Below are 23,870 nucleotides of genomic sequence, written 5' to 3'. Positions count from 1 at the left end.
TCTATGCTCTGTGTACATTTGAAGTTTCTACTTGTTGATTCAGTCAGCCATGAGAAGTAATCTATCATGATTCTATTTTCATGATGTTGAGATTGCGTGTGATTTTTGGACAATGACTTTAGATGACATTAAAATAATGACAGCTATAATTGCATGGAAGTCATACCAGCTGTAAACACAGTTTTTTATATTCTCTTTGTCTGGGATGCTTTCCAGTTACTGTAGGTTCCTGACCTAGAATCTAAAAATAAACCAATTTTGCAGTTTTGATTTGTAACTGTAATAATAGAGGGTACAGATCTATGTAGCTTGGATATTTTAAAATACTTTTCATTCAAAGAACAAAGGAGAACAAGTTAGAAAATAGCAAATAATGCAAATAGACGTAACCCTCATCACCCTTCTTTCTAGTGTTCAGCATGTGCAGACTGCATTGAATTAATGTGATAAAAGACAAGACTTCTCAATAATACGTTCTTTCCTATTCCTGTGGTTGGCTTGTGCAGGTGTGTAAAACACACAATAATTGAGATAAGTCCAGATAGCTTTCTTGTATGTTAAGTATATGTAAATGTATGTAAAAAGTTAGCACTTCTTATGTCTGTAATGAACTGTCTAGAGATCTGGTGTGTTCAAAACATTTCTTAACATCAGCCTTTAAAAATATTTTTGATTATGTTTGAAGTTATGTTCAATGTAGTTCTCCTTTTTTTTTTTTTTTTTTTGTTTCCTTAGACTGTAAAACAGATGTGGCCTTTTATCTGCCAATTTATTGAGAAGCTCTTCCGGGAGACCATAGAACCAGCAGTAAGAGGAGCAAACAACCACCTCAGCACCTTTAGTTTTACGAAGATTGATATTGGTCATCAGGTTAGTTTCTGCTGAAGTTTAAGAGGCTCTACTTTATGTACCATTTTCATGTATCTAGTTTAAATCTACACAAAACCACTTCTCGATGACACTTGGTGGTAAGCCTGATTCTGGTTTCTGTTGTAATGTTAAAATAAAAATGTGTTAGGCTTTTTTTTTTTTTTAACACTGTTTGGGGTTCTTTTCCCTGCTGTGTCTTCCGTAGAAATCTGCTGGAGAATAAGAGGGAAGACTCAAAGTAAAGTAATTCCTAGTCATGTGAAGAGCACATAGCAATGTGATTTAAATACTGTTCATTAATTGAGCAGGAAACACTATCCTTTTCTTATCAGAAGATCTAAGTGCAGTTACCTTGTCTTTTAACAAATTCGCTTTTCAGCATGTGATGTATGGAGTCCAGTCACAAGGCTGCTGGCTCAGCTTTTTCCAGGGCTGCATGTAAGAATTTCAAGGAAAAGATAGGTGTGTTCACCTGCTGTTCATTCCCATGAAAGAAAGGGTCATGGTATATAACTCTCACATGCCTGTAGAAGAGCCTGTTTGACCAGTCCAAGCTAAGAATAAGTTCACGTTATTTGCAATCGGTTGGGCAGTACTTATTCTTGCTTGTGTGAACCAAAATTTTACTTTTTGAGATTATTTTTTTTAAAAAGGCGCACAAAGTACTTCATTTTTTTTTTTTATTTTTTTTTTGTGGAGATTATGGACTATTTTCCATCCATTCTGACCAAATTCCCCCCAAGGAGTAGTTGTTTAGTTGCACAGGGAGGTGACAGATTGCTTTGTCTGAGTGTCAGATGTGCTCTAGTACAGAGAAATCAGATGTGTGTTGACTGGGGGGGAAGGGAGGAGCATAGAAGCTCCTTTGATAATAAATCTTTGGTAAATCTTGAAATCTAGCAGTCTAAACCCAGTCTAATTGCCAGAAGGGTTGTGATTGAGTGGATGATTTTGATTGTTTAGAGCTGAACTGAGAGAGTTGCTTCTTTAATAATGCTTAATGCCTTTTAATAATGCTTATAGTAAATGTCTAACTTGTTTTCCTTTGGACATGAATATTTGTTTATTCGCCTTTATTTCTAATTTAAGAGTTTGATATGATGTATACAGCAGAAGCATCCAACTTTAATTTGCTTCATTTTTTTCAGCCGCTGAGGATAAATGGTGTAAAAGTGTACACTGAAAACGTGGACAAAAGGCAGATCATTTTGGATCTTCAAATCAGGTAGTCTTTATTTTCATATTGCAGCTGTGTCCACACTTTAGAATATGTGCCTTGTTTGATTGGGCAGTTATGCTGGGGTGAGAGGAAAATAATTGTTTTGGTGCACAAATATAGTTACCTCTAATTGATTGCATATGAATGGAGGAAGGAACTGCATGCTGTAAATAGAATTAATTTGAGGGAAGTAGTGTATCAACTCAGTGTGTGACTGCACCACTAAACTAACATTTTTTAATTAAAAACAAAAACTTCCTAGAGCTAAAGCATGACCTTTGCGTGTTTTCTGTTTGTTTTGTTTGTTTCTGTATTTTTTAATGCAATAAAACTTTGCCATCGGGTTAAGTCTAATCTAAAATTTCAGATACAAGATGTTCAGGTATTTTTGTCTTTTCTCAGTTACTTAGATTCTTTATAAACACACTCTGATAAACAGAATGATAGCTGCTGAAGTGACTTGTGCTCATACCACCAACTGAAGTAAATCTATGTATTATATAATGCTCAGCAGCTTCAGGTTTCTTTGCCCTTTCCTCGTGACCCCTTTTATATAGGTTTATAAATAGATCTAGCCAATGCTTGCCAAAGTCTTTCTCAACACTGTATCTGCAGTTACAGAGTTTTTTGAAAGCACACCCCGTGAATCCAGCATCATTTGTATTTAGTAATCATAGATAAATCTTACAGTGACTACTTTTGCCTTTTTGTAGCTCGTGGAAAGACCATGTTTGTCAGTCAGTTGATAATCCATCCAACTGCCTTCTGCATTTCTTTCTGCTTCCCTGGCAGTAACCAGCAGGATGATTGGTCCTCTCAGCCCATTTTCCAAAATCAGTTCTGAACTTTGAACTTGGTTATTCTTAATTTTGATTTATCTAAATCCCAACTATGTTGAAGATTATAGGCTTCTTTATCTAAGATGGGCCTCAGAGTGCTAAGATCTACATTGGCTGCTGCATACTTTCCTGGATTTTAGAGCTGGGAGGCTGATGACCTCTGCAAGCAGGGGCCAATGTCTTTATTGAGTTGAATCACTTTGTATCTGTAGGAAGACGAGAGTTATCCACATCAGTGCTAGGTGGTGTTGGACAAAATACAAGCAGGATTTTTTCTAGGGAGTGTTTCACTGGGTGGATGCTGTTAGTACCGAAAGGAAAAAATTCTTCAGTTTTCTCTTTGCTAAAAATTTGTAAAAATTAAGTATCAGGATCACATTTGCAAAGGAGCACTTCGCTTTTCTCTTATGTTCAAAATTTGTCAAAACTCATGTTAGAATTTAACTTAACTATTAGTTTAACTATTTAAAAAACTAGTTAGAATTTAACTAAACTAACTATTAAATAATATGGAGACCTTCTAAAAATAATGAAGATAGTCCCAAATACAGAATCACAGATCACCGTAATCTGGGAAATAGTGCTATTCTTAGTTATTTTATTTTTTTTTCTGGATATCTCCTGTTGGCTACATTGACTACAAAGTATGCTTTGCTTCTGGTCTGATTGAATACAGCTGTTCCTGTATTCATACAATACTGTCCTCATTAAATAGTAATCTATCTCTATGATCTGTACAGGGGTCACACACATTTCTCAGATATTATGATCTGAATGTACAGAATTTGCTTACTAAATGAGTCTTCAAGTTGTATGTTATGTTACAGTGGAATATTCTATACTACATTGACTGTTGATGGACCCAGCCAAGTATCTTAGCAGATAATGTCATATTTAACTTTATTACAGGGTTGAAAGTTGTTGACTTTATATCCTCAACTGCAGTTTATTATTCTTTTACTTCAGTTGGTAGCCATGTTATTGTGGATTTTTCAAATGAACATATTAATACCCAGTGTTCATTACACAAATAACTTGAGTTAACCTTTCTGCTCTCATTATCATGTTGTCATATAATTTTATATAGATAGAAAGATATAGATAGAAATTACATTGTTTTAAATTGTGAATTAAAAAATATAAACCTATTTTTAAACTGTACAGTCACTCCACATTCTTTCCAGAGAAAGCAGTAGTCACTTTCCTTTCACATAGACCCCTGTCATTATGTCATCTACCAGTTCCCCATACTGGACACTTAAAATAGTCTGAAATAAATCCCAATGTTGCACATTACAAGAATGTTTTGGAACTATTGTTTACTTCTGTTTAATGGCTTGATAAGATTTGCATTTGTTTGACTTCACATAGATGGCATCATCACACATGGAGTGCAGGAGACTGCAGATGCTTTGAATAAAGGATGTCATGAATGCAGTAACTCTGAGTTTTGTTTTCTTTTGATTGCACCTGTTGGTTGTCGGGGAAAAGGGGCAGGGGTCCTACCCTCCTGCTTATGTTGTGAGAGTAATTTATTTTATCTTGAGTTGATCTTTAAGCCATGAGAAGAGCAACTCCATTTTTTTTGTTATTTCCCAGACATTTCCATAATATTTCACCAGACTCCTAAAATTGTCTGAACAGTTTTTCACTGTACAAGTTACTGGAAAATAAGAAGCCTTTTGAGAATTCAAAATTAATACAGTTCTGCAACTACCATACCTTACATGACAATCCTGCACTGGTAGCCCTTTCTTGGTAATGGCTGGTGTTCCTGTGCACCATAGTAAGGAAAAGATTTCAAACTTGAAAATGTAATTCAGCAGAACTATTCAGCATATGAAGTCCCACCAGTATCAATTTGTAACCTCTGCAAATATTTAAAAAAAAAAATCCACAGTTAAGTTATAAAACTAACCAATTCAGCTTTCAGGACTGAAGTGTATCAGTTCTAGGATTTCTCAAGCAATTGATCTTGATGCAGCTTTTAATAACACAACACTGTTCTCATGCTTTTGTTTATAGCTGTTTGGGCTTCTAAGGATAAGCTTGGAAGAACAGTAAACTACCTACCTGTTTTTATTAGCAGATAGCAGATTAAAAATATAAAAATAAAAATTCACCCAATTACTACAACAAATTGAGGAATAGTAGTGCTAGATGATTGAATTAAAGCTCAAAAGGGAATAGGAAATCTTGCAGTTGCTCCAAGAGACTAAAGTTTAACTTGCAGAAGCCTTGCTTCTACTGCAGGATCTGGAAAAAGATGCCCTGTAGAGGAAAAATCTCTTTTCAACAGTGTCTGGCCTCACTTAAGCTGCTTTATCTCCTCTCTTAGTTCCTTATTTCATTTTCTTTAATTAGGCAGCCTATTCAGGAAGCTTTTCAGATTTCGTTTGTCCTTTCCTTATAACCCATATCTTCATAGGTAGCCTTCTTCTCCAGCCAGTAGGTACAGCTCCTAGTTTGTTCTTGTCTCTCATTCTGTAGAATCATTGACAATACTAATTTTCTTGTGAAATGTCACAAGCTGTCATCCTACATTCCTTGCTTGTTAAATCTCAGAATTAGTTTGTTTCTAGACCTAATATGCCTCACTGTGGTGGTTTTACCTGGCTGGGCAGCTGAACTCCACCACAAACTCTCACTCCTCTTTCTCACAGGGAAAGGGGGAGAAAATATTATGAAAAATGGGGTCAAGGGTTGAGATAAGGACAGGGAGATCACTCAACAATTACTGTCACAGGCAGAATAGACTCATGTAGGGAAAATAATGTAATGTATTGCCTATAACTAGCGGACTAGAACAGTGAGAACTAAAAGAAAACTAAAAACACCTCTCCCCATCCACCTCATTTGCCTTGCTCTGCCCTGGCTGGTGGCCCAGGGGCTGTGGTCAGTCCCTGACACTTCATCCTGCTTCTCCCTCACGGTCCCTCTCTGCCCCTGCTCCACGCGGGGTTTCTCCCACAGGATGCTGTCCTTCCTGAACTGAGCATCCAGGGGCTGCCATATGGCTCCATCCCATGGGGTCCATCCCCCAGGAGCAAACTGCTCCAGCACGGATCCCCCATGGGCGGCAGCTCCCCCCGGACCCCCTGCTCCTGCGTGGGCTCCTCTCCACGGGCTGCAGCTCCGCCCTGGGGCCTGCTCCTGCGGGGGCTCTCCATGGGCCGCAGCCTCCTCCAGGCCACATCCACCTGCTCCACCGGGGGCTCCTCCACCCATGGGGGGGCTGCAGCGTGGAGATCTGCTCCATGTGGGACCCGTGGGCTGCAGGGGAACAGCCTGCTCCACCAGGGGCCTCTCCACAGGCTGCAGGGGAACTTGTGCTTCGTGCCTGGAGCACCTCCTGCACTCACCTTGGGGGCTGCAGGGCTGCTTCTCACCCCTCTCTCCCAGCTGCTGTTGTGCAGGTTTTTTTCCTTTTCTTAAATCTGCTCTCATAGAGGTGCAAACAACTTTGCTTACTGGCTTAGCTCTAGCCTAGCCACTGACAGGTCCCTTTGGAGTGGGTTGAAACTGGCCCTGATCTGACATGGGGCAGCTGCTGGGCTCTGCTCAGAGGCTATCCCTGCAGCCTCATGCTCCCAAACCCTTGCCATGTAAACCCAATACACTCGCAGCATCTGCAGTTCTAGGAGAAGATTCACTCAGCTCTCTGCTGATATGCATTTGACCTGTATGGAGCTTCAGGGAATGCAGCAGCTATAATCTGAGTCTGTGTTCTGTGCAGTTAATTTTTCATCCTTATCACATGCGTGAAATAGTTGGGGATTTTATGATCTTCTACAAATCTCTCCCTGATATGTAGGCCAGCATGTGCACAATCTTAATCCTCTGACCCAGTAAGGGGTGCTGCCCAAAATGGGATGCAAGAACTCTTCAAGGGAGAACTTTCATTGTTTTAATATGTTGTTTTCTTGTTTCCTTCCCTCTCCCTTCAGAAAGGGCTTGATTCTGTTTTGGCTTAAGCCTTGCTTAGTGAATTCATCCAGCTCAGCATGTCCAGCTTATTGAGTTTCTAAATATGACTGTTATAGCAAGTCTTTGAATAATTCAGACAACTTTCGATTTGTAGCAAAATAACAGCCTCTGTATAGTGCTTCTCATGGTTACACTAGGCGAAAGTGGGTTTAGGAGCACATAGTGTCAATGAGACTTGCATAATAGTTTTCCTAAAATGGAATATGAATTGTGTGTCCATTATTTCCCCTAAATAAGGCTACACCTGTGTTTTGTCTTATGCATACTTCTGGAGATGCTAACATACTTTTTTGTATCAATTTCTGAGCGTTTTGATGATAGTGGTGATATTTTGAGGTGCATGTCTTTTTTTTTTTTTTTTTACTATCTTGACTTTATGTTTTAATGTTGGCATGCATTTTTACATGTAGACAGATGCAAAGTATGGCCATATGCAGAGTAAAACTAACACTATTGCAGTTTAGTCTATAAAAATGAAATATTCTCCATGTTTTTTTTTTCTTAGTTTTGTTGGAAACTGTGAAATTGACTTGGAGATCAAGAGATACTTCTGCAGAGCTGGTGTGAAAAGTATACAGGTGAAGTTCACTATTTTTCCTTTTTTATTTTGATAGCCAGTCATCACTGAATTGTCGTTTGCCGATGAAATCATTGCCAAACTACACCAGTAACTGCGTAATTTTGTTGCTTACTGTTTTTTTCACAGTTGCATAATATTGATATTATGTAAACTTCAGTGACATGACTTAACTGAAAGGGTACATTTTTAAATCAGAACCATTTTCTGCTGGAGAAGATAGACATCATTTCACATCAAACCAGTGCAAGCGTACATGTGAGATGTAGGTTCATGAGGGGAATCGTGGACCTTAAAACTCTTTTTTATTTAATATCTCAGTGTTAGATGTGATTATTAGTTTTAGGTAGTGGTGCTCTTACCTTTTGGTAATGTTTCACAAGTTTCCTCAAATTTCTGGTGACAGATCTATCTAACATGGAGAAAAAAAAAAAGTGTTTGTTTTTTTTTGTCTTGAGATGCCTATAAGCATGAACCTACTTTTCTTCTAATACGTATGGATTCTACTGTTTTGTTTGGTACCATATTTGTTTATGTTGAACTATGTAATTAATCTACTTTGTATTTTTAGCAAAATTACTACAAAATTACTACTGATGTGACCTAGTATCATGTAGACGAATGAAACAAGTTTGTAAGTCCAATTGTTTAGAACCTGTGTATTTTTTTTTTGGTTTGGATGGTGTGATGATATAAACAGATAGATATAAAAAATTCTTCCATACTCAGGAAGTTCATGAATTAGGAGTGTGAGGATTGCCAGTGAAAAGATTTTGTTTAAAACTCAAACTAAAGTAAATTCTATTGCCTTTTTTCTTTCCTCTCCTTCTCTAGATCCATGGTACTATGAGAGTTATCCTGGAACCACTGATTGGAGACATGCCTCTAATTGGAGCACTATCACTTTTTTTCCTTAGGAAACCTGTAAGTACGATTATCTCTGTTTCTAGTCATTTTAGATTGTTGATGATAATAGTCACTAAATGATGGAGTAAGAATTAAGCAGCAAAAGGAAAGAACTTGGGAAATCACTATTATTTGATTGAGCTTAATTTCTCAGAAAAATAGTGGAACACATTTTATGAATGCTAGAAGAAAACAAGGTGAATAATAATTACTTGGAAATTATGAAGTGTGTTGTCAGAGCTGTCAAATTTTCCTTACAAGACTTATGATTAAGAGAAGAGCAATAGGTACTGTCTAGGTGATTTGTAAGAAAGCTTTTGATGCTGTTCCCCCTGACAGTCTGCTAGGGAGCATGGTCTGTGTTAAAATTCCACAAGATCTGTGCGGTTGTTTGGAAAACTGTGACAGCACTACTCACCACAAATTAAAGTCAGAGTGGATGTATTGAGATTGCCTACTCTACTGATTAAAGTTTTTATCTTAGATAGCAGGTAGGTGATTTCCATTACATTTACCAGAGACCGAAGTATGAAAACAGGTGAAGCCCAGAGATGGAATTGGCATTCAAGTCAATTGTGACAGTAGCAGAAGTTGGAGGGGGAGAATACGTCTCGTAATTCAGTTGGAAGAAGTGCTGGGCCAAAGTGCCTGTTTGAGCAGGAATACTAGCCAAGGCTGAGCCAGCGGTGTCTTGCTAGTTAATGCCATAAAATAGTTAAAATGCCATAGCTAGACCAGGATGTGTAAACAAGAAGAGAGCCTGCAAGACATGTTCTGTTTCAAGTATGGCATTTCAGCAAAGATATTAACCAACTGGAGAGTATCCAAAGTAGGGAGATGAGAATTAAGTTGATCATCAAGGACAGACCAAAAGAATGGGAATTGTTTAGTTTAGAGAAGACTGAGGAGAACATATTCTTAAAAAATGTGAAGGGCTGTTACAGAAGAGCAGCACACAATGTTTTCTGCATATCCATGGCAGATAGGATAACAAATAATCGCAGCAAGGAAGATTCAGGATGGACAAGTGGAATAAGGGAAAGCCTGAGTGGTAGTGCTAGTGAGGGACTGCAGTAGGCTGCCTAGAGACATTTTGAATCTCTGATGTCTTCTAAGAACAGATTGGATGTGCATCCATTAGGATTTATACGTAAGTATAACCCTTAACACTTCACAAGGTTCTGATGAGGATGTTGTCCCCCAGCCTGTTGGCAATACTTTGCCTAATGCAGCCCAGAATACTGTTAGCCTTCTTTGTTGCAAGGGCATGGTGTCCACCCTGTGTCCACCAGGAACCACAGGTCCTTTTCTGCCAGGCTGCTTTTGTGGTCCCCAGCAGGGTGCATAGGGCTGTTCTTCCCCAGGTTCAGGACTTTGTACTTTTCCTTTTGAACTTCATGAGATTCCTGTCAGCCTATTTCTCCAGCCCATTGAATACCCTCTGGGTAGCAACACAACACTCTGGTGTATCCGCCACTCTCCCCAGTTTTGTGTCATGTGCAAAACTTGTTGAGCATACGCTCTGCCCCATCGTCCAGGTTGCTAATGAGAATGTTAAACAGGGCTAGACCCAGGTACCAGTAAGAGGGGTTAACAGCAATTAGGAACATAATGGAAATTCTTATTATATGCAGACTTCTTTAAAGAAAAGTATCGTTTCCATCTATGATTCAGAAGTATACATTCCATTGGAAGCTTTTGTGTCTCAGATATGTTCTAATTACACTGTAAAAATCGTGTCAACATTTAACAATTTCAGACTATGCCAGGTCATACATTGCAAGTATATGGGTTTAGGCATTTTGAAACAGTCTCAGATTGATCACCTCGGTTTCCTCATCAGTCTGCAACTTTGAAAAGTTGATCTAGTTTTGAAGGTGTTAAGGGATGTGCGTGTATTCTTTACTTGAATAACATCAGAAATCATGCTTTCATCCCATTCTTTCAACAATTATTTTGAGCAAATGTCCTCTGGTAAATTTTTGCTGACTTAATGGAAAGATGGGCTTCTGAGAGTGTTCAGGTATGGTATAACAAAACCTTCTAGTGCTGGTTTCTTCTTTCATGTGGCTTGTTTCATCTCTGTAGCGAAACCATGTTTGCTTTGGTAGGGGGAATATAGACTGAAGTCTCAGTAAAACATGTATGAGATAGGAAATGGTTTGCAGATAATTTAGTGAGCTCTTTTGTAGAAGTGAAGTACTTCATGCCAAACTGATAAAAACATCATTGCTCTTATTTGGAGAGAATTGGGCACCAAATTTCAATTTCCACACGTTTCTTTGAAGTGGGTCTAAACATTAGGGAGACGTCTGCTTAGTTTTGTCTCATTTTTATCCTCAGATGAGCAGTATGGGTTTAGGGCATCTGTTAATGTTCATGTTTACATTGGCAAAATAAGTAGGGCCATGACAAGGATTTGAACAATGCATTACAACAGTCTGCACTTTGTAATCCTTAGCATTTTATTCCCCTGCTCTTATTTTGCTGCTCCCTGCTCTTATTTTGCTGTTTAGTGCTCTCCCAAACAACTTCCAGACTCAGTACAGCACACAGTTTGTTACAGGGACTATGCAATGGGCAAGTTAAATGCAAACAATCTTTTCTGGGGCAGCAGGGAGAAGAGTTTAGCTGTGTGATCACAGGCTTTATTTCTTATCTATGGGGTTAAGAATGATCCATGACCTGTTCTTAATGTTGTCAGTGTGGCTTGTGTCATCTCTCTGTTCTGTTTTGACTTCACCAAGATGGAAGCTAGCATGTGCTCCTCCTGCAGACAGAAGCCTTTCTCCTGGCACACTCTGTGCCTGAGCCATGACAATATTATTATGTATTATGTCTGGACTGCTTCCTTAGGGTATGCCCTGCAGCTATTGCTTCTTTATTGCTTTCTAGGGGAGAGGTAGGAAAACTCATGTAGTAGCATAGCCCTAAAGGAAGAGACCAACAACTGGCGTGCTTGTTGTCCCAAATATTTCCTCTGTTTCCCCCTCTCGGCATCATCCTCCAATAGCTTTTGTCCTAACCTTTCATTCTTGGTACTTTCAGGACCTCTCCGGTTGCATTTTAGCTGCAGTAAATGTTTCCATCCCTCACCCATTCTAAGGTCTACACAATTGTGAAGTGCTCATCTCAATCAACCTGCAACTTAGCTAGTAAACTGAAAGTATAGCAAATGAAACACCTCTCATTTGTAGTCAGTAGCTTGCTGAACAAGTGACTTTGGGAAAAACTTTGTCCAGAGTAATTTCGTTTTTAGTCCTACCCCTGTGCCATCTTAATACGGGTCTGGTTGACTTAGTGGTACAAAAAAGGATGAGAAATAGACTAAACTACTAACATTAAAAAGCACCCCTCCCCCCCACCCCCCCAAAAAAAAAAAATTACAAAATTATTGGAAGTATTTTCACCCTACTTCTGTTTAAAAACTAAGCTTGGTGGTCAAGTTTCAAGCAAACCTAAAGTACAGAAAATGTATCTGGAAGCAACTTATTCCATGGTTTTAGGTTATACACAGCTCTTCAGTTTTTTTTCCCAAGCAGACTTCTTTCCACACTCCAGTGTACTTTCTTGGTATTTGTTTTTCTGACTTCTGTAGAAAAATGTAAAATAGGGCTTATTATAGCAGTACCCAAATTCTGTCACCTTACTAGAGAGCAAGTGACTGCAGCCAAGAAAAGCTTTTCTTCAGTTTTTCTGTTAGCAGGGATGAGGAATTAGTTGGCAGCTAGCCGGAGATTTTCTTTGCATATTTTCCAGTCTAAAGTAACTGGCAACAATTCCACTTGCTCTGTATCATCTGTTTGCTGGCCTTAATGACTATATAAGGCAACACTGCCTAAATTAATAGTTCTGAACGTGCTTGTTTAATGAGTTTGCCAGTATCATATTTCCAAGTAATTCATGGGGCTTTTGATGCTGCGAGAGTTATTTATTACTTTGCATAAACTTTTAAAATGCTGTATTTTGCTCTTGTTTTTGTGAAGGTATTAAAATTTTCATCAGCTTATAAAGTATGCCCAAATTTGTAAGACATCTCAAGAGAGAGAAATATGTGCATTCCTAACGTTTTGAAGTTTTCTTTTAAATCTGTGAGCTTCCATGCTAGAGAAGTTAGTGCTGTGTAAATGGCTAAGGTCTTTCACAAGGTCTTTTTCATGACTTATCATTATGTTAGTACAATGTATCTTTAGCATATGTTCTCTTTCTCAAAGTGTAGTTATCTTTCAGCTTTAGAACAAATTATCACATAGTTAATTAATCTGATTTTTTGTTCATTTATAGAAAAGTATACGGCTTTTACAGCTGTACTGTGAATTGGTAATTTTCAAAAGTTTGTTTAGTGACATACTTAATATTGAAAACCAGTTCTAACTCAGTCCTTTTCTCTTAAAAAAACAACAACAACAACAAAAAAAAACCTAGCCACACCCCACCCTCTCCTTTCCCCCAGAAAACACTACCACCACCAAAAAAAAAAAAAAAGCACAGCAAATCATAATACTATTGTTCTAAAAAAAGGATGGAAAGTAAGATGCCTTCCAGGAAAAGTGGGCAATTATTCCAAAGCACTTATTTTTATATTCACACTTTGCCCTTCACTTGCCAAATCAAGCTGTGCTCTGCACTCTTTACAGATTGATTCTGTCCTGTCGTTGTGCTTGATGTAATATTGTTTTATTGTTTCACTTATTATTGGCTGTCTTTGGAAAATTCAGTGCTGGATGTGAGTTTCAAAATCATCAGTAATGATGAAAATTAGACTCTAAAGGAATCCTTGCACCAAAAAGTACTCTGTAGTGAAATGCCTGAAAAAAAAAATAATGAAGTGGTTATGTGGAATAGAGAAGAATATTGTTTGGTTTGCTCTCAGTTGATCAAAAAAGCCTTCAGGATGTATAGGACTATGGGTATCTTCACTTTTTAACCTCTTTAAAGGGCCTTGTGGAACACCTGGATAAATTGTGGAGTGTAGGTACTGCTACAATATATATACATGTATATATTTAAATTACTCATGCTATTCTTGATTATAAAGTGAAAATCATTTGCCCTGTTACACTGAATGCTTATAATTTGCTCTAACATTTATTTATTTATCTATCTATTTATTTATTTATTTATTTTTAAATTTAAAGGCAGTGGGATGGTTTCATGACTGTTTTAAATAAATAAATGTTGCTGCTTCCACAGTACCTTAGTCTCCTCTCCCTATGCCCTCCTTCCTTTCAGTATTAGTGTCTTCCTTTTACCAGTATTAAAATTTCAGATCCTGAAGGAAGCTTGCTCAGGGAGGTGAGCACACAGAATATTAAACACAGCAAGAAGTGACTAGTTTCTTGTTTTGTGTCTTTTAGCACCTTGAGCTGTCTCACTAAGGAGTCAGTGTGCCCATACTAGTGTGAGGGTTTGAGCAAAAATGCAGGAGTGGTAGAAGGATAGAAAACAGTAGAAAGAAGAGGCAATCAGCTTGAATTGTAACTTCAAGTAGATGACACTAAGAAGAATAGCAAGGTGCGTAGGATTCTTGTAGGACGAACCATGAAACTTCTCTTGGTCACTTTCATTCAAATGTTCTGCTGTCTTCCCCCCAATGTACACCTTATCTGTGTAGTTATTCTCTTGCTTAATCTTTAGGTAGTTACAACTGAAAAACCTTCTGCTGGTAAACACGGTTCCTGTGCAAAGATAGACATCTGTTTCTTAGAACAATGATGAAAACCAGTGTAATTTCCACTTTGTGACATTGTATGATCTAGCCATGCTTGAGAGACTGAGTTTATCATCTGTTTACTGGGGAAATGCACTGGGGAATGTCATTTATTAAATTATTACAGTAATATTGCAGTTTCGCAGTACAGTGGTAGTGGGCTGTGTTCTGCTAACGCAGACAAATTTTACTGTATTCCTGCATGACCATTCACAAATAATAGAAGAGGGCATATTACTTTCCTTCTTATAATAAATTTCTAAGAAAAATTACAACTTAGCACTGGAGTTGTATCACTGGCGGGGCTGAAATTTGCTCAGTGGAAACCTTCCACTTCCATAATGTGACTAGCAGGAAGCTTTCCATCAGCATTTTAAAATACTTTGTGGCTTTTCTTCTGAGAATTAGTAGAGCTTTTGGCAGCCAATAAAGCCACAACTCTGGCAGTGTTTAGAGGCTGCCTTTTGTACTGTGATGAGCTATTGCAATGGCACTGTATATTCTGTATTCTACTATATTCCAGTACATTTGTTTCAATTCGTAAAGGCTGTTGATATTCACTTTGTTTTAGGAGGATTGTCCTATTATCATTGGTTTAAACATCTATGAATATCAGAACTATTCTTGTCTGTTACTTATTCTGTCTATTACCCTGGTACTTGTTCTCTGTTGCATACAACTGATTTAGGGATTTAGCAAACTTGTTAATGTAGTAGCAGATTGATGGAGAGCTTTATGTGGTTACTGTGACATCTGCAAGTTTTTTTTTTTTTTTTTTTCCAACAGAATTTAAATAACACCTGTTTATTCATTTGCATTGTTTTGCTTTATCCACACTTAGGTATGCACCTTGCACATTAGATGCTCTTGAACTCCTTCACAGTCTCCTGAAATAGCAAAAGTAGCAAATTCCTTTGTTCTGTTTTTCTGGTTCTTTTTACTGTCACTTTTCCAGATGATTAATAAGCATTATGTGTAACCAATTCAACCCATCTCTCGCATGTAGAGAATATCTGGGAACTTTCCATTTCTGTTTTCTGAAGCTGTCTCTGGAATAGGCTTTAGAAGCTTTCCACTTTTCGTGGTGCTTCTGCCCCTGCGTTATCTAGGTGAATTCCCAAACTAGTGTGTTTGAGGGCTCCCCACACCAGGCATGCTTTAAAGCCTCAAATACTGCAGATAGATGTCAGGAAGGAAAACAAGGGAAATTTCAGTAAATATTTAGAACTCAGCTTATGATGGATTTTCTACTCTATTATATGGTATATGACATGGTTATGCATGATGTCCAATCTTGCTTGAATGTTTGATTAATAAACTCTAAAATTATATAACCAATTGATCACACCTTAAGTCAGCCAGGGTTTTAAGGTACCCCAAAAACAGTTTTAACCCTTGAGTTTTCTTAAAACACAAAGTAGGTGGGGTACTTTTCAAACAGATCCCAGCTTTAATATTGAGTCAGTCAAATAGTAAAGTTTAAAAACTTGCTAGGAGTGTTTTTCCATTTGGGGTCCTTGCCACCTTGCAAGAAGGGAGGAGAAGCTGTGAGATCACTGCCCTGGCCATGCAGCATCCTGCCTCCGCAGGCCTCCCACTGCTCCCTGTGCGAGTCTGTCGAGCAGGGAGATGTCATTTCTGATTACTGACTTAGTGCTGCCTTGATTGGACATCCAGGGACCTTTCTTTCCTTTGTCTCATCTACTCTCTTGGGCAGATGTACTGCAAGGTCATCACATAAATAGGCCTTTGTGTGTGGTATGAAAATTTGGTTGGACCAAGCATTTAAACATAGACATGTTTTGTTAAGGAAGTACCAATTGCAATAACAAAGTCACCTAACCCTGTGAGTACAAGTACATCTAATCAGTTTGTTGGACATCTGTTGGACAATCACTGGCTCCCCACATAAGGATTTTATGTTCCTTTTTCTTTCCTCCAGCTTACATAATAAAACATTTACAGGAATAAGAAGGATTTGTGTCTTGGTACGACTGTACTTTCAGGTGTATTGCATTAGTCTTCAGTATAGCCTAGATAAGACACAAATTTCTTGGTTTTCATGGAAGAAACATTTTTTCCCCACTGCTGTGAGCTGAGGAAGAATTGAAAGAAGTTTGACTAACATGACAAATGTACTCATTAATTGGGAACTTGAACGGCTGTCTGAAATCCTGCCCTAGGCTGGTTTGCTGTCTGGTAGCAGTCTGTCTGTTTGCAGCGCATCTCACCTCTCTGTCGCAGTGAGTTATGGAAAGACACCACGCTGTTTCTGGCTCCTGGCAGAGTTTCACCCGGTGACAAATTCTGCATGCAGTCTTTCCAGTGCCCTGCTCATTCTGCTGCAGCGAACCAGCTGGCATCCCTTGAATCTAGCTAAACCAAGAGAATTATGCATTGCTTAAAGTACTGACAGAGAAGGAAATGTTATTGCTCAGCTATTTTGGATGCTTAGAGGCCAGACGTTTTTCTGATTAATGTTTAAGTATGGATTTTTCTGTATGCAGTACTTCATAAAACGATTGATTAACTGGCAGTCTTCCTTGCTCCCTTTTCCTCCTTAGGGCACTTTAGGTTAGCGATGATCCTTTAGCTTGCTATTAGAACCACAAGTTTTAGGGGTTCTTCTTCCTCTCCCACAAGTTATGGGATGTAGAATGAAAAGCCTTGTTACTTGGCTGTGACTGGAAGGCCTTCATCATGCATACCAAGCAGTGCTGTAAATTTGACTCCTTTCTTCTTTCTTCACTGAGTATTTCTGTTGTCAGTGCTCATCTGTATAGTACTACAGATAAAAGTTTCTCTGCCTGAATTTGGTGTTGGTTTTTGGAAAACTCTTATTTTTGTGCATTACAAAATGTGTATCTTATGCTGGAGACTGATTGTGTTTGGAAGGCAAAAGTGTAAACCAAGGTTTTAAGAGGAATTAACATGAAGGAAAAACAAACAAAGCACATCTGTCACTAACAGCTGTAGATTAAGATCAGAGAGCAGCTTGTTTTACTACAGTGATGTCAGGTGTATTTCCAATTACTACTGGTCTCTTCAGGTAGAACTGGAAAGGATGCACAGTACCGGGAAATGTAGCAAGTCTTGTCCACAAGTGGAGTTTACCTTCAAAACCCAAATAGTTAAAGTTTGATTTATGCCAGGAGTTTGAAGGCTTATATCCCTTCCAAAACATTTCATGGTTTAAGATTTATTTGCAAAGCTCTTCTATTAATCCTATAAAGTGCTTAACCTTAGTAATGTTTTTGACTTTCTTAGCTCCAGCTTTGAATGGAAAAGGAATTGTCTTCAACAGTTCAGAAATTGACCTGATTTTTGCTTTTTGTAATTGTTCCTGTACAATGAAAGGATGATTAGAAGTTTCTGATTAATACTTACTGCTTTTCTTCTCTAAATGCCCACTATTATTAGCAATCGTTTTTCAGTTTCTTTGTATGTGTAAATTTGACATGCTTCATGGCTTAATGGGGGCTAAGAACCAATGACATTGAACTGGTTGCAGTGCTTTTGAGAAGAGGCGTGTAATAATCAAACTATTGCTAATGAGGTTGTACCATAGGAATGATTGTGTTTTATATGCTATGATGCAACCCTACAGAATACTTTCTAGTCAAACTAATTGAAAATCTTTCCATTCTCAATGATATCTCTTAGGTTCTTTACTTCGTTCTGAGCAGTGGCTGTTAATACAGAGAGCACTATTATAAATGTTTCAGCCTAATGTAGGAGATGTTTCTCAATGCTGAATTTCAGCATGCATTATGTTGCTCAATTCAGTTAAGCCTCTTTAGGTGACAGTGAGGGACTTTGCCTTGTTAACTGCTGTATGCAAATGCCAAGTGAAACATGAAAAAAATCAAAAGGAAATGCAAAGAATTTCTATTTATTCTGAAAATATCAGTAAATAAAACTGTTAAATGCAGGTATGTGTGATGCAGGTATGCGCGCTTTAGAATAAAGGACTACTTTATGGAGTGTATTTTCCTTCTACTTCGCTTATGAATAATGAAGGAAAGGAATGAATCTTGCAACAAAATGGATTCCTTGTCTTAAAACAGTGTAACATCGAGTCTTGCTACACTGCATAAATTTTCTAAGTGAGACATAATGTAATGTTAAATAATTAAGGAGTAGCCATCTAACACTAATTGCTTATACCATGGAGATGAGCAAATAGATGATAACTGATTACCCTGTGTTTATAAAAGTTGGGATTTTAGAGGTATTCCAACCTATAAGTAATGACACTTGTAATTACAATTTCTAGTGTCCAAAAATTAATTATTTTATCACAGAACTTGTTTTTGGAAAGCTACCCTTTACCATCTGCTCATGCAATTTGGTCAGTAGAGTTTGTATTACATTCAGACAATATCTTTCCTCATAGTGTTATTTCATTTACCTCTACTGTTGTGTGCATCTGGAAGCACGAACTTGGAAGTTCAGGTTTATATTAGATAATATCTGATATTATGTTTCTGCTTTGTCCTGCAAGATAATTACCATACACAGAAACAAGTAAGTAAGTGAGAGGATGTCTTTGGAGCATACTAGTTATGAAGACAAAAATAACTTAATTATGAAATGCAATTACTACCAGGCAAATAAAAGTTTTCAGATTCAATTTCTCCAACTGTGTATTTCTCTAGTGATGTAACAGCTAAAAAATAAGTGATACTGGCAAATAATGCATTTCTTTTTTTAAATTTACTTTTTAGTTCAATATCTTTTTGATGAAACTTGCAAAATATGGCTTTAGAAATTTCTTAAAAATGGACCTAAGCTTTTATAGTAGCATTGATTCTGCAGTATCTTATTAGAAAGCTCCTGCTATTTCTAAAGGTAAAGGAAGAATGTTATTCATAGTTGAGCAGTGTCTAAAACTTCACATTTCTGTTCTCTGTACTGCTTCTATTTTGCTGTGGACACTTTGGGAAAGCGTTATTGGGGTTTGAGGCAGAACAATAAAAATGTGTTTTGTTTTGTTTTGTTTTTTTAATTGCTGTCTCACTTTTGTAATTTTTGTATCTGTTGAGATACTGAACATAGCTCTTGGGCAAAAATCACTATAGGAAATGGATGGGTAAAGGAAATACTTCATAATTGGGAAGGGAAAAAGGGAGGACAGAAGGGCCCATTTCGCTTCTCTTACTCTATAATTAAATACATACATCTGGCTGAAATTTCTTGTTTACTGCATTTCAACCCACACAATATAGAATTATGTGAAGAAAGAAAATGAATTGAATAGAACTTAATAATGAAATTTTGCTGTCATTTTGAGAGCTGTTCCCTTCTGTCTGATTATGTAATGACAGAATGAAAAATGGATTTGACATTGATTCTTTTGCAGTCTGGGAAACTTCAAGGGTTTAGAAAAATTGCATTTAATGGAAGCAAATAGATAAATTGCAATGATCTGGATAACCTTGTAGTTATTTAGTCCTAAGTGCCTCGGTTTCTAAATGTTAAACTAAGTCACGTTTTAGTTGACGGAGGTGGAGTGAAAGCTGCTTTGGATCATTCCCCAGAGATTAAGGTAGATGTCTGTATTAGAGAAGACCTCTTTCTGTCTGTCTTCTGACTACACAGAGATGCAAGAGTGTTAATATAAAGGAGGTTAAAACAAATTTGAAGGCATTTTCTGAATGGCTACCAGTAGAGCAAGTGCTAAATATTAAGCATATATTGGAACCTGTGGGTTTATTCACCCTTCTCAACGTCATAGTTTGGAAGGCACTAATCTTATAGCCTGGATGTTACCAGATGCAATTTTTTCTCTTGTAGTAGGTTTGTGGAATCACAGAATGTTCAAAGTTGAAAGGGACCTCTGGAGATCACCCTCTCCAACCTCCCTGCTTGAGCAAAGCCACCTCGAGATGGTTGCCCAGGACCATGTCCAGGTGGCTTTTGAAGCTGCCAAGGATGCAGACTTGACAACCTCTCTGGGCAACACTGCCAGTGCTCTTGTCAGCCAGTAAAAAAGTGCTTCCTGATGCTTAGAGGGTGTTCCAGTTTGTGCCCATTGCCTCTTGTCCTGTCACTGGGCACTGCTGGAAAAAGCCTGGCTCTGTCCTCTCTGCATGCTTCAGGCATTGATATTGATAAGGTCCCCTCTAAGCCTCCTCTAAGCTCAACAGTCCCAGCTATCTCAGCTTTTCCAAATCCCTTTTCCAGCCCCTTAATCATCTTCTTGGCCCCCTGTTGGACTTTTTCCAGCATGTTCATAGAATCCTAGAATGGTTTGGGTTGGAAGGGACCTTAAAGGACATCTAACTCCAACCACCCAGCCATGGGCAGGGACAGCTCCCACTAGACCAGTTTGCTCAAAACCCCACCCAGCCTGGCCTTGAACACCCCCAGGAATGGGGCATCCACAGTTTCTCTAAGAAACCTGTGCCAGTGCCTCACCACCCTCTGAGTGAAGAATTTCCTCCTAATATCTAATCTAAATCTACTCTTCTTTAGCTTAAAACTATTACTCCTTGTCCTATCAGTATACTCCCTGACAAAGACTCCCTCCCCAACTTTCTTGTAGGCCTGTAGGCCACCTTTAGGTATTGGAAGGCCGCTGTAAGGTCTTCCTGGAGCCTTCTACAGGCTGAACAACTCCAGCTCCCTCAGCCTGTCTTAGCAGGAGCCCCTTGATAATCCTTGTGGACTCAACCCGCCAGATCCATGTCATTCATGTGCTGTGGGCCCCAGAGCTGAACGCAGCACTCCCAGTGGGGTCTCATGAGAGCAGAACAGAGGGGGACAATCCCCTCCCTCACCCTGCTGCCCACAGTGTTTTTTTGATACAGGCCAGGACATGGTTGACTGTTGGGTCTGCAAGCGCACATTGCCAGCTCATGTTGAGCTTCTTATCCACCAACACCCCTAGGTCTTTCTCCTCAAGGCTGCTCTCAATCCATTCCCCACCCAGCCTGTATTTCTGTTTGGGATTACCCCAGCCCAGGTGTGGGACCTTGCACTTGGCCGTGTTGAACCTTGTGAGGTTCGCACAGGCCCTTCTTAAACTAGTCCAGTTCCTTCTGGAAAATGTCTCTCATGTACTGGGGAACCCAGAACTGGGCACAGTGCTTGGGGTGTGGTGTGACTGAATAGAAGGGAGGGATCACCACTGTGACCTGCTGGCAATATGGTACCTAATGTGGCCCAGGATACCATTACCCTTCATTGCAGCAATGGCACATCGCTGGCTCATGTAGGTTCTTGCAGTACATCCCATGATATGGCTTCTCTTTTACTGTGGAATGTTTAGGCATTAAATCTTAATACTTTTCCATTAAAGAGAGGATAATGATTATGAGCGAATATATTTTTTTTTTCTCCCAAATTATCTGTTACAGGTAGGCTAAGTGCTTCATAGATAACATTGTTGAAATATTTGGCCACTATTACAAAAGTACATTAAGTAACAGTGCACCTTATGTAAGTAACCGTATTATGTGTTATCTTTAGTCTAAGTATTCATAAACTATTAATAGATCCTTTATGAAGAATGGTATGTGCTGGTTTTTAAGTGGAAAAAGAATGTGGGGAGATTCTTTTTGCTAGTTTGTAGAAAGATGCAACATAGTTTCTTGCAGAAATCTGTTTTGTTTCAGCATTTAACTGGACCACCATGATTGCTTTCTCAACTGAGGAATATCAAAATACTTTTAATTTTTTTTTCATGCAACCTTTCATAGTTCTTCTGGGTTACTTGGATTTGGAAGCATGGTGTTAGTTAAATGGGTTCAGCTTTGTTGCATATATTCAATTAAATTTTAAGCAATTAATATAAAGGTTTTAGTGAAAAAGCAAAGAAGCAAGCTTGGTTCTATTAGTTTTCTTATCTAGAATGAGAAGATTATAGGACTGAAAAGGATATTAGAATTTAGTCGTTAATGCCAACAGCACTGAAACAGAGTAAGTACCTTTACAGCGTTTTTATGTCTAACATTTAGATAAAGATCTTCACTGAAGGAAGTGTATATGATGTAGCAATGAATTATGCCTAGTAATTATTTTTGAAGACTTTTCTCACTTCAATATCTAATCATTTTGATACTTTTCTATATTGCGCTAATGGTAGAATGGATTTGTCTTTTTGTCATTGATAACAGCCTCCTTTGTGATTGCAAACTATTGTCAGGTCCTCGTTTGGCCTTCTTAATCCCAATCCTTCATTCTTTTTGTTGCTCATGTCTTCTAGATCTCTTTATGCTTCTTTTGATGCAGCCCAGGATATGGTTGGCTTTCTGGGCTGCAGGCACACGCTGCTGGCTCATATTCAGTTTTTTGTCAACCGGTACCCCAAATCCTTCTCCACAGGGCTGTTCTCCATCCACATACCACCTAGGCTGTATTCATGTTAGTAACTGCTCATCTATACCGGATCTGTGGTGAATACACTCTTGAACAGAATCACATTTCATCATTTGATGTTTGCATAAAGTAGTTACTACATATTTATGTATGTTGGAGTGTGCATGTGTATTTTTATTTATTTACATTGAAGAACAAGGATGGATTAGAGGATGGTGCGTTGTCTTCCTTATCCTATTTTAAAAACTATCACAAATTATTTGGAGTGGAAGAGGTTTTGGTTTGCTGTTTAAAAAATTCCTGGAAACTGGTTATTAGCCTTCCACTGATCAGAATCTTTAGTCATCAGATTCATTTCCTCAGTGTTGTGAATTCTAAGTTGCTTTTCTGTTTCTTTTTCTTTTTCTTTTCCTTTTTTTTTTTTTTTTTATTTTTCCTCTGTAATTCACAGCTTTTAGAAATTAACTGGACTGGACTGACCAATCTTCTGGATGTTCCAGGGCTGAAGTGAGTATATATAAAGCAGTATTTGATACTTCATTCCCCCCATCCCCAGCCCCCATAAAGCCATAATAAAACCAAGCTAAATCATTTTAGGTTGAATGTCTCTGATCAGTTATCTTTTAATTTAGAATTAAGCAAAATTGCTCAATATGGAAAAGGTAATGATAATGCGTGTAAGTAAATGTATGTCAGAAGTATATCTAGCAGATCTTGCTAAAAATATTTTGAAAAGATAGTTCTTAATCTGCTTTTTTTTAGTGTTCTCAGCCTTTGCAGATTTCCAGATTCTTGTGAATATCCTGTGTGCCATCTCCTAGGACAGCAGAAAGATAAAGAGCCTTATTTTTCAGGCTAGAGTGTTCGTAATATCTTGGCTTATGACTTTGTATGCCAATAAATCTCTAGTTGCTTGTGTAAAGATAGTAAGAAATACCTTAAGAGTGTGATAAAGTTAAATAAACTTTCTAATCTTTTTGTGTGCTTAAAGATTTCAATTTATTATGTGAGGATCAAATGGAATAGCAGAAACGTTGACCATATATAGTTAGGGAAAATGCTTGGCTTATTCAGAGCTTTTCAAAATACTAAATGGTAAAACCACAAAGGAAAAAGCAGAAGTAGAGGGGAAAACCATTCTTTTTAAATTATTTTTTAGCATTGCAATAACTGTCAAAGTTGTAATAGTTACTCGAGGGCTTTTTAATATTGAGGCAGTGGCTAAGGGGATAATAAATGAATCTGATACACACTTGGGTTTTGCGACTAGCCCTTTTATTCGATCCCAGACTCTCAAGAGTTAGCAGATTCCAGATTTATTTTGATCGTCTCAAACCAAGAGATGGAATTTAGGTATTAAATTAATCCTGCAGTGCTCAGTTGCATGACTGAAGTGGTTCCTGCTTTGCTGAGACATGGGAGGCCGTTGCATGGAATCTC

At 38.2% G+C, this 23,870-nt stretch overlaps 1 protein-coding gene across 3 annotated transcripts in view; it reads left to right on the top strand.

Moving 5' to 3' along the window:
• ESYT2 (extended synaptotagmin 2) overlaps positions 1 to 23,870 on the top strand; it is a 79,969-nt gene that overhangs the window by 26,945 nt on the left and 29,154 nt on the right. For all 3 annotated transcript variants that reach the window (XM_032180867.1, XM_032180869.1, XM_032180868.1), the window contains exons 3-7: positions 736 to 870; positions 2,019 to 2,095; positions 7,421 to 7,493; positions 8,327 to 8,416; positions 22,882 to 22,937. In XM_032180867.1, coding sequence (XP_032036758.1) covers positions 736 to 870; positions 2,019 to 2,095; positions 7,421 to 7,493; positions 8,327 to 8,416; positions 22,882 to 22,937 — 431 coding nt within the window. The remainder of the gene's footprint in view (positions 1 to 735; positions 871 to 2,018; positions 2,096 to 7,420; positions 7,494 to 8,326; positions 8,417 to 22,881; positions 22,938 to 23,870) is intronic.

This window comes from Aythya fuligula, chromosome 2, assembly GCF_009819795.1.
Source record: "Aythya fuligula isolate bAytFul2 chromosome 2, bAytFul2.pri, whole genome shotgun sequence".
NCBI lineage: Eukaryota > Metazoa > Chordata > Aves > Anseriformes > Anatidae > Aythya > Aythya fuligula.
This window is presented reverse-complemented; position numbering and strand designations above follow the sequence as displayed.